The following is a 12,002-nucleotide window of genomic DNA, read 5'->3' on the forward strand; positions in this document are numbered from 1 at the left end:
ATTACATATTTAGATTATATACCTATACACATGTTTATTTTATGTCTCTCTCATTTAAAATGTAAGTTTCATAAAGATTGGGAGTTCAACTTGATAATGACCATATCCACAGTACCTAGACCATTGCCTGGCACAGTGTAGTACTAAATGATATGTATTTAATATGTATTGAACAAATGAATGAATGGATTTTTATTGTGTCGGGGTTTATGAGTTTCATTTTGTCACATAGTCCTAATCAATCCTGTTGTTTGGTCTTAGTCCTCCATTTAAATAGGTTGGCTTACTGCAATATCTCCATTCTTAATTGTAGAGTATGCATAAAGCAAATGTACTTCACAGAGCCTGGTTTTCCAAAGCCTTGGTGTTTCAAATATTGACCTTGCAAAGAACAGGAAATTTTCCCCAGGCTTTATAGTCTCTGTTGTAGTATAAAGAATTGTAACATAGCAAGGTTGCTGGCTCAAAGACAGGCAGGTTACTGACTGATATGTAAAGATACTGGGAAATTGCTGTAAGAAGAGAATGTTTGCTAAAATCAAGCTTTTGTTGCAAATTGAATTATAGAATGTCACCTTACTGAATGTTACCAGCTTCTATTGTTAAACTTGTTAAACTGTATTAGATAAAACCCCACCTATGTTCTCTTCCTGTAACTTCCTGGTCTGGAGAATAAATGTGGTAAGAGAACCTCAATTAATTTTTAATTTCCTAAATGGAAGGAATGCCTCTCTCTTGATGGTTCTGGTAGTTTAACCCCTTTTTGGGTCATCTCACTGCTCAGAAGAGATGGGCTTTGAGTAATCTTTGGTGGTTCCATCACCCAAGAGAAAATGGGTGACAAATCCATGGGAGGCAAAGCAACACTTAATTATTTTGATTCATTTCTTATTTGATTTGACTTCATATTGCCAAGTAATCTTTCACAAATGGCTCGTGGGTAGTATATTCCCTTGATTTTTTTTATGTTTGGAACTAGTTGTATGTTGCTTTTTTTAAATTTTTTTTTGTAGATTGTATGAGAGGCCTTCAAAAAGTTCATGGAAAGATTCATATTATCTTTTAATTCTATTTTTCCATGAGCTTTTTGAAGTGCCTTCATATTGTTGTTAGCAAGTATTTACTCCCCCTTTCCTGGTAGGATGGTTATAAATCCCTATCCAATTGACGCTGGAAAATTTTAAGAAAAGGGCAATCAGCAGTATTAAGCGGGTCACTTAAAGAGAGATTTGTTGGGATTAATCAGAAAAGGAGATAGTGATGAGAAAGCAAACATATATTTAGCATTTATTGGGTTCTAGACATTCATTCATTAATTAACCACATCTTTCTACATTTATTGGGCCAAGAGAGGCTTCACAAATTAGTTAATGCTTGAGTTAGCTCTTTATGGAAGACCAGGCACTCGTCCAGACAACAGGTAAGGAGAAGTGTGGATATGAAGGGAATGACGATTCCAGGCTCAGGGTTTCAGGCGTGGACTTAGAAGCAGTGAACAGCACGGCATATTCTCGAAACTGTATGCAGTTTGACATTATACATAGTTAATTCGTTTAATCTTCATAACGACTGTATGGGAGTATGATATTATCCCTATTTTACAGATGAAGAATCAGGCTCAAGATCACAGAGCTTCTAACTGGCGGTGCCAGAATTCAGCTCATTCACATCTCCTCAAGACATTTTTTCCACTTTACTTTACTGGAGTTTCTTTTTATTTTGTGTAATGACCTCAGCAAATCTGTGAGCCTAAGCATAACTCAGAGGAAGGTCTCTGGGACTGAGTAAATGTCACTCTTTTCCTTTTATCATCATCAATTAATATATATTAAGCATCCACATGATTACTGGCATTTTAACACAGAAGAGGACAATTTCTGCCCCCATGGAATTCATAATCAAATTCAAACAAGGTAAGCAAACACTGACAATGTGGTTATAAAACCTAACTGATTCCATTATCAGCCAATCAAAAACATTTCTTGAAGGTGAAACAATTGATACCTACAAATTCGTTAGATATAGTTTCTTCTCTTAAATCTCCTGGGTTGTTTGAAGAAGAACTGAGCCTTCAGATTAAAAAAAAAAAAAGGAAAAGGTGGAATAACTTATCAAAAAACAGAAAATTAATGAAACTTCCCAATGGTCCTGTCCCAAAGACAATTATTGAGGCCCCTCAAGTTGCTTGGTTCACTCTGCTCTCCTACAAATAAAATTCCTTTCCTGATCATTAGATCCCCTTTCATTATAAGGAGCTTTTAAACTTTAGTTTTTGCTTGGTTGGGAAGTGAGTGACACGGCCATAACAGAAGAGGTTTTCTGTGGTTTGAATTGACAGGATTTTATCATACCTCTGTTGCTTCTCCTTTTCAAGCACTTTCAGAAAAGGGACAAGGGCAAGGCAATTCTGTTGGCAGCCTTCATGTTGTTAATTCTGGTGCAAAAGAAATTGTATTGTGTCTTCCAATATAGTGAAAGGTAAACAACAAACATCGTATCAAGAGTGGCATCTACTACCACTGTGATCTATATTTCAAAGATATATCTCATTTTACTTTCAGTAAGCTAAGCTACTGAAAGATAAATAGATCCTAAACTTTCAAGATATACTTTGTCCTATTTACTAAATTTTTTTTTTCTACTAAATTTTTGGGGAAGATAACTCAGAAAAATGGTAATTAGTCTACTACCTAGTTTTAAGTGCTGAGTTGCCAGGAAATACTAATATGCCTTAGTTTCTTTTTATAAACATGCACTCCTATTTCTGGTGAAATGTCTTTATGTTAAACAATGAAACTTTCATAATTTTAATTTCTAATAAAAAATCAGTAGTGCAATAATTCCCACATAGTTTGTTTTCCCACAAAATCTTGGAGACGAGCTTAAGGAATTCCATGTGAAAGTACAGCTGTATTACATCACTTTGATGTTTTACTATGTGGCTTTACTTTACTAAGGAGAATGTAGAACAGATTAGGGATAGATAGATGATGACACCTATGTCTGATTCCTGTTGAAGAAAATTAGATATAGTTAGATCTGTTTCTGTCTGGAGTACCCTAATGGACATTTTCAGCAAGATTTTTGTAGGAAAGAAGCACAAGAATTCCAACTAAAAGGTAAATAGGTGAAAATTCAAGTTTTTGGAAACTGATGCAATATTATCCTATACATATCTTTTAAAAAGCAAGTGAAGGTAGTGAATGGCCTTAACTGTTATAGGAAAAAAGTTGCTATTTGGTTCTTTAGTTGAGCATGATCAAAACCAGCCTAAAGGGAAATCTTTTGCTCTCCTAACACCCATTCTGTTGCTTCATTCCTCATGGTAGTCAGTCGGAAATGTATTACCAGAGGATTTTTTAAAATTATGTAACTCACAATTGATTAATTCACTAAACAATTACTGGACACCTACTATGTGTCAGACACTAAAACACTTTGAGGATGAAATGCTACGGAAATAAGAAGAAAATAACAATGCAAGTGTTAATATGAGTCATCTTTCAAGATACAGCTCAAATGACAACATTCAGTTTGCTATTCCCTTGTCTGTGCTTCTCTATACCTTGTACGAAAACTTTTGACCATTTTTGTGTACTTATCTACTGAGTTCTCTAAAAAGGAAGAGACTCTTGGCTTATTCATCTTTGCATTCCACAGAGCCTAACAAAGGGTTTGTTATAAATGCAAACATGCAAACATGGGGTCAGTAAACGTTAATTGAAATAAAGGAATTAACATAGTAAGTACTGCGTCATTTAGCATTTAATTAAGAGAGTATTTGTCCAAACTCTAGATTTCTTTCTTAAAAGTAGTTAGTATAATGTAGTTGTCTTGTTATCCTAGAACTTGAATTATCATAATGAGTTGATAAACTGTATTCGATTATATTTAATCAGCTTATATTTCAAAGTGGTTTATCATTTAACAAACAGGCTACTAGAGCAGATTCAAACTTGCAAGAGAAACGAAACACGTATAAGTCTCCAAAAGTTTTTATGCTCTAGAAGCTTGCACTGAATTTAGATGAAAGAGACTAGCTTCTCTTTCTCGCCAACTGTTTATGACTGTGTTACCAGATCTTTCCCTTTCCTTTTCCCACCCTTTCGCTCTCCGGAAAGAGCCGAACCCTTCAAGAGCCCCCAGTCTTTCTCCGCCCCCTTGCGGAAAGAGCCGAAGGCAGAGTAGGGCGCCGAAGCGGAGCCGCCTAAAGCTCGGGCCCTTCCGGACGGCCCCGGACTGCGCTCGGAAGAGGAGGGCGCCTTTGACTCCAGCGCTTCACCCCCGCGCTGTGCTCTCTGTCGGCGGCGTGGGGCAGCTGTAGCGGCGGTGGCGGCAGCCGCGTCGACGTCGACCAAGACTGGAGCGACGTTTAAAGAAGGAGCCTAATCGCCGGGGAATCCCGCTTCTTGTTGTCGGAGGGCTCCCACCCTTCCGCGCGGCCCGAGGAGGAGAAGCGGCGGCGCCGGGAAGCAGGTGAGGACCGGGCCCCAGTCCGGGAAGGGGCGAAGGAGCGTGTCGGCCTCCTCAGCCCCTGGGCCGCGCCTGCGTTTGCATTCGCCTCACTTGAACCAGGAAGCGGCGGAGTCGGAGGCTCCGCTCCTCCGGCGATTTCTTTGTGTGGGCCGCGGAGTGAAGGAGGGGACGAACCAGGAGGGCCGCGGCGCGTTCCCCTTCGCCGTCAGGGGCCGCAGGGCTCTCGGTGCCCTGGGTAGGCCCGGGGCGTGGGGAACTCACCACAGAGACCCACTTGGCTTCTCTCGCCCCTCTGCCTTTCTTTTTGTGCCTCTTTTTTTCCTTTTGGACCTTACTTTGATTTAGAGCTTTTCTGCTGGGGCCATCGTCCCCTTCCCGGGGCATAACAATGCCGCCTGCTTTACTCTCCCGCCCCCCCCCCCAACACCGCACCCTACTGTTCGCCACCTTTTACTTTCCCTGGCACCCCTTATTCCCTCCGCCCTCACTCTGCTGTTTGTACCTCCATCTCTATTGCAAGAACCTCAGGGCTTTTCACGTAAATTGGGGTTAAAAACCTCGATTGCAGCTGGCAGGGTGCAAATGGAGAAGAGGGAGGTGGAGGAAGGGAGATGAGGTTCAGCTGCCGCAGGGAGCCATGTGTCGATTTGTTTCACTCTCTCGCTGATGGCTTTTATCTTTTCCCACCTCACCAGCCCCTTCAAACCTGCTCTCGGTCAAGTATTTATCTCATAATGATGAGGAATGGCTTTTCCACAGTCAAGTCGCAAATCTTGGGGGTGGGTTCAGACCAGCTTGTGCTATCCCTGGGCCCACCCTGACGGGGAGGAGGGGGACACTTAAACAAAACGAAACCAAGTCCCAGTGTCACCTAAACATGTACATTTGTTGCATTCCCACATTGGAAAAACCCATTTGCAAACAACAAAAATTGTAGGACCGTATTCAGAAAACCTGTTTCTTCACTTAAAGGTGATTTCTGTCCAAATCCCCGTGTTTAGGAAACTTTGGTTATTGGTATGCTGTCCAAAGGTCACCCCTTCTGATGACCGCCTTTATTGTAACCTGGAATTCCTTGGTATTGTTAACATGCAACACCTTCTAACAGATGATGCTTTAAATCCTTGATTTTTAGACTTTTTGCCCACCTTTTGTTCTTAAGCTATAGTTTTGAAAAATTTAAAAAGTATTTGAGGCATTCTTCCTTCCACACTTATGTAACTTAAGCACTGTGACAGTGACATTCTCTTGGTAACTTTAAAGGAAAAGAATATTAACAATAAAGTTTCTTTACTAAAAGTACTTATCAATTAATTGTTAATATATCCATATATACATATGGATATTTATATATTATTTTTTTTAAATCAACTCTGGCATTATTGTTACTGGGAATATCTTCTGTGAAATACCAAAAAAAAAAAAAAAGGTGTTTTGGGGGTGGTACACAGCAATGTGATTTACTGACATCTCCCCCACCCCTTCAAGAGTAATGTCTGCTCTTTGCCAGTAAATGTTTCCATTTTTACTAACTCATTTGGTGTGAAAAAATGTTCTTATACCAATGCACATAATTCTTACCAAAAAATGAAATTTTTCGTGTTTTTTGTGCAAATAAGCATTAAGAAATGGTAAACTTTCCTCTTTGTCTTATTTTTTCAAGGTAGCATCAGTTGACTTCACTTGGCACTCTTTGATGTTTTACCTCTGGAGATTGTAGAGGTAGGGAGGTGAGGGGAAGGGACAAGGGGATGAAGAAAGAGGAAAGGGTAAGAAAGATGTTTAGTAGTTTATCAAGATGAGGCACCCCAATTTAAATAAGAACAGAAAAATAATGGAAAGTTGAGAGGTAATAATTGTCAGTGTTTATAAGTGTCATTGGCTGCAGGGAGTAGCTTTTGAATATGTTCTTAAAGATAAGATTAGTTAAAATTTAAGAGGTGTATATATTTAACTCAGTATTACACACACCAAGCTTTTCTGACATTTAAATCATTACAGATGAAATAATTTCTGTGCATTCATGATGATGGTGACTTTCCTTAAAACACTTTTAAGACAGCTAAAAATTAGCTCTTACTTCTTCTTGGGGAGAAAACTCAAAATTGGAACTAAGAAAATTAATTCTATTCATATCTGTATAGCAATTTAAAACTTGCTTGATTCTTCTCTGAGGGATGTCATGAGATTTGATACATGGTCCAAAAGCCAGCCTGTATGAACAATTTATATAAAAGCTAAAAAGTTATGCCAAAATTTGGTTATAACTTGAATAAACTAATGATACTGTGGCTTAAATTCTGAATGATAAAGTACTTTTTTTTCCCCTTCCTAATGCTCTCCCATCTCCTCCTCTTCCCTTTCTCTTATAGGTATGGAGAGCAGAAAACTGATTTCTGCTACAGACATTCAGTACTCTGGCAGTCTGCTGAACTCTTTGAATGAGCAACGTGGCCATGGACTCTTCTGTGATGTTACCGTTATTGTAGAAGACCGAAAATTCCGGGCTCACAAGAATATTCTTTCAGCTTCTAGTACATACTTCCATCAGCTCTTCTCACTTGCCGGGCAAGTTGTTGAACTGAGCTTTATAAGAGCAGAGATCTTTGCAGAAATTCTCAATTATATCTATAGTTCTAAAATTGTTCGTGTCAGATCAGATTTACTTGATGAGTTAATTAAATCAGGGCAGTTATTAGGAGTGAAATTTATAGCAGAGCTTGGTGTCCCACTGTCACAGGTTAAAAGCATCTCAGGTACTACTCAGGATGGTAATGATGAAACTTTACCTTCTGGTTCTAGTGACAAGAATCTTGTAATACAAAAATCAAAAGATGAAGCCCAAGATAATGGGGCTACTATAATGCCTATTATAACAGAATCTTTTTCATTATCTGCTGAAGATTATGAAACAAAAAAGATCATTGTTACCGATTCAGATGATGATGATGATGATGATGTCATTTTCTGCTCTGAGATTCTGCCTGCAAAGGAGACTTTGCCAAGTAACAATGTAGTGGCACAGGTGCAGCCTAACCCAGGCCCCGTTGCTATTTCAGATGATGCACCTTGTGTTACCAGTAGCTCTCCCCCTTTAACAAATATCACACCTACTCAGAAAATTCCTACTCCTGTGAATCAGGCAACTCTGAGCCAAACACAGGGAAGTGAAAAATTGCTGGTATCTTCAGCTCCAACACATCTGACTCCCAACATTATTTTGTTAAATCAGACACCACTTACTACACCACCAAATGTCAGTTCTTCACTTCCAAATCATACGTCCTCTTCAATCAATTTACTTGTACAGAATCAGCAGACATCAAACAGTGCTCTTTTAACAGGAAACAAGGCCAATGAAGAGGAAGAGGAGGAAATTATAGATGATGATGATGACACTATTAGCTCCAGTCCAGACTCGGCAGTCAGTAATACATCTTTGGTCCCACAGGCTGATGCCTCCCAAAATACCACTTTTGATGGATCATTGATACAGAAGATGCAGATTCCTACACTTCTGCAAGAACCATCTTCCAATTCTTTAAAAATTTCGGATGTAATTACTAGGAACACTAATGGTCCAGGTTTAGGACCAAAACATCTAATGGAGGGTCAGAAGATCATTACTTTAGATACAGCTACTGAAATTGAAGGCTTGTCAACTGGTTGCAAGGTTTATGCAAATATCGGTGAAGATACTTATGACATAGTGATCCCTGTCAAAGATGACCCTGACGAAGGGGAAGCCAGACTTGAGAATGAGATACCAAAAACATCTGGCAGTGAGACGGCAAACAAACGTATGAAAGTAAAACATGATGATCACTATGAATTAATAGTAGACGGAAGGGTCTATTATATCTGTATTGTATGTAAAAGATCCTATGTCTGTCTGACAAGCTTGCGGAGACATTTTAACATTCATTCTTGGGAGAAGAAGTATCCATGCCGTTACTGTGAGAAGGTATTTCCTCTTGCAGAATATCGCACAAAACATGAAATTCATCACACGGGGGAGCGAAGGTATCAGTGTTTGGCCTGTGGCAAATCTTTTATCAACTACCAGTTTATGTCTTCACACATAAAGTCAGTTCACAGCCAGGATCCTTCTGGGGATTCAAAGCTTTATCGTTTACATCCATGCAGGTCTTTACAGATCAGACAATATGCGTACCTTTCTGATAGGTCAAGCACTATGCCTGCAATAAAGGATGATGGTATTGGATATAAGGTTGATGCTGGAAAAGAACCTCCAGTAGGGACCACATCTACTCCTCAGAACAAGCCAATGACCTGGGAAGATATTTTTATTCAGCAGGAAAATGATTCAATTTTTAAACAGAATGTAACAGATGGCAGTACTGAGTTTGAATTTATAATACCAGAGTCTTACTGAACTTTGAAATATCAGAAAGTTTTGGTTTGGATTAAGGGGCAGGGGCTTCAGAAGACCTGTAAAACAGATTAAGGTGAAAACAAATTAATTTGATCTGCCACATCATCTGAAGGTAGTCCAGTTGGATTATTTGTTGATAATTTTTAGAAGCAAATTTTTCTGAAAGTTTGAGTAGAGATTGAGAAGTCCCTTTCCCCCAAGTATCTGTTTATATAGTTAGCTTGCAGTTCATTTAAAAGATGCAAAAAAAAAAAAAAAAACCAAAAAAAAAACTTGGAGAGACAGTGTTCTGAATAGAATTTGAAGCAGTCTGAATGTTCTTTGAAAATAACTGGAGTTATTAGCATACCTTAGTACATCTTACAACTTTCCTCTTCCATGTTAGCACTTTACTGCTGAATTCTCAATTTTCTTAATGTTGAGACTATAAATGTGGGTTGCGTTTCATATATGGCATAAAAAATAAACAAGAACTTCCAGAATTGTTCTGGGAACTTCTAAAATGTTCTGGAAAATGTCAGAATAAGTCTCCACTTGGTTGTGTATTTTGCTAGTCCAAATAGATAGCAACCTCCAGCCGCCCTCCCCCCATGAAAATAGTCATGCAGACAAGTCTCTTATCTGAAGAATAAATTAGTTTTAGCTAATTAGAATTCTTGCTTTTATTGCCATAGTCTATAAAAGACTTTGGGGTCTAGACCACTATATACTTTTGCAGTGTGGTCTGTGTGGGCAAAAAACTAATGGAAAAACAAATCTCTGTAATGCAGACAGGAGATGAAAAGTACTGTCACACTCATTTTTAATTATGAGCTCTTATGTGATAGAGACAGAATGGGATTGAATGGAGATTTCCTTTTTGCTCATTATGGTTACAAATATTCCCATGAAATTTTTAAAATTTTGAATATGAAAGCCACCAAATTAATCTGTAATTATGTATAAACCTTTGTAAATGATAGATTCCGTAGATGAGACTTACATATTTGGGGCGGAAGGCTACTGCCATATATTTTTAAATGTCCATGTTACTTAGAATCTCCAATAGGAAGTTTTCATTTGAAATAGTTGAATTGGTGATCTAGTATTTTCCTTTCAGCAAGATCTTTTAGGTTTTTACCTTCTCTAAAATAAGTTCCATTCTATCTGCAAATTGCTGCAATATTATAGCAATCAAAAATGACATGGAATGTTATGTTGGCTTGTCAATTCCCATTTATCTTGGCAACAATAAATACCACCTTCCTTTTAAAATGATACATATTTAAATACTTAGAAAATAAAGTTAAAACTTATTGAAGTGCTAGTACTAAAAGGAAGCAGGTTGGATCAAATATATAGCCTAGCATTTATAACAGAATGAATTTGTTGAATTTCTGTAAATGATTTTTTGCAAAGGAAAAAATTAATAGATACTGAAAGATTGTTGTGCATAGTTATTAGTCATTTGTAACCTTGCTAAAGTATTTCTTAGTTCAACATAGATTTTTTTTCCTTACCATGTATTTTTAAAAATAGTCTATTTCTTGACTTTGAACTTAAAGCTTTAATCATAATTTTTCATGTATACATCATTCTTCTGGGGGTAAGCTATATTTGAAGATAATGGTTTCAGTGTTTCTTAAGTTGGTAGCTAAGGGCATCAGGCATCAGTATTTGCAGTAATACAAGGAAAAAGAAAAATAATATAATCCTTTGCCTACCAAAGGGGTAGAGTGATGCGCATTTATCTGTTTTCTGTGAGTCTAGACCTTCAAACCATTTTGTAAACTAATTCTTGGAAAATTTGAAATTACCTTATAACTTAAGACTCTGTGATCTCTCAATATCTGTTTCCTTTCTGTGTAGATTACTTTGACTATAGGGTGCACTCTCAAATGTTCTCAGTGGAAGTTTGACTTTGATTAATGATATTTCACTGGTTAGACATAAATTACTTCTTCCAGTGTGAATGATACTGATGTCAGCAGAGCTTCCAGACCTTTCAGACTCAACTGCTAGGTAAATTAGTTTGTCATAATAAAATTTGGTAGTTTCTACAAGCCTATTATGACAAACCAGGAATTCTGTGATGGAAAACTATCCATTCTGAATAATATGTATATCATTATTTGCTGCTGCTGTGCTCTGTGTAAATTCTGAATATGAAATTTAAACCCTGTGCCTACTAAAGGTATCTTCTGGAGTTTTGTGGGAGGAGGAATACTGGAAAATTAAAATGTATTTTTGCCAGAAGACTTGCATGTGTCTCAGGGTCTTCAGTTTTTCTAGAAGTTTCAATATCCAGAGTTCAGAGTTTGTGTGGAATACTCCTTTGGGGTGAAAACCCTTTACTCCTGGTATTTATTGGATTGGAAATCTGCAGCAAGATGCTGTTTAAAATTTACCTTTTTTTTTTTTTTTTTTTCTTTCATACTTAGCTTTCAGGCCTTTTTTTAAAAAATTGGCCTCAAATTTGCTCCTATGCTAAATTACCTATAAATATTCTGGATAGGAACCTTTTGAAATAGTAACTTGCTTTAAAAAATGACAGAAATGCTTGGATAAGCAAAGATTTTAAAATGCCATAGCAGTCTTGCAAGACTAAAATATATTTTAAATGATTATTATGATACTTTTTGTGGTAATGATCCCCCACATACAAGCACTATGAGGAAATGATGCCACAGTTTTTCCATTGTACCAAAAAGATAAAACAAGTGGTAAATGTTGATCGAGGTTTTTTGTATTGTCAAGGCATGCATATTTTAAAGAATTAAATGCTAATTCAATAGCACTGGCTTCTTCGCCTGTCAATCATATGAAACCCTGTTTATTTTCCCCAATACTGTAATGTTCATACTTGTACAGTCTTCCCTATCATGACTTTAACTTCTACTTTTCATTAACCATTACCTGATATTAGTTCGTAGAACTTCTTATGGCAAAAATAAAATGTTTAATTCTAATTTTGAGTGCATTTTTACAAGATTGTCTTTCAGAAATTATATAGGCTTTTATATTGTTTTTCAATTTCCGTAGCAGAAGACTGGAGCTGTATTTCTGATGACAGCATGGCAAAAATTCCCATTAAGTTTCATATTTTGGTTAACCACATCCCATTGTATCTCGAACTGTAATAGTCAGAAAT

General features: G+C 37.4%; 1 protein-coding gene across 1 annotated transcript; it reads left to right on the forward strand.

The window, feature by feature from the left end:
* Positions 1–4,253: 4,253 nt before the first annotated feature.
* Positions 4,254–11,787, forward strand: ZBTB33 (zinc finger and BTB domain containing 33). Its single transcript, XM_063083415.1, has 2 exons — positions 4,254–4,476; positions 6,849–11,787. Exon 2 carries the CDS (start codon positions 6,851–6,853, stop codon positions 8,870–8,872), a length of 2,022 nt encoding a protein of 673 aa, XP_062939485.1. The 5' UTR covers positions 4,254–4,476; positions 6,849–6,850; the 3' UTR covers positions 8,873–11,787.
* The last annotated feature ends 215 nt before the right edge of the window (positions 11,788–12,002 follow it).

The sequence above is a fragment of the Cynocephalus volans genome, chromosome X (genome assembly GCF_027409185.1).
Source record: "Cynocephalus volans isolate mCynVol1 chromosome X, mCynVol1.pri, whole genome shotgun sequence".
NCBI lineage: Eukaryota > Metazoa > Chordata > Mammalia > Dermoptera > Cynocephalidae > Cynocephalus > Cynocephalus volans.

What these genes read in the sequence shown, in the direction of transcription:
- ZBTB33 (XM_063083415.1), top strand. Translation starts at nt 6,851, where the DNA reads ATGGAGAGCAGAAAACTGATTTCTGCTACAGACATTCAGTACTCTGGC.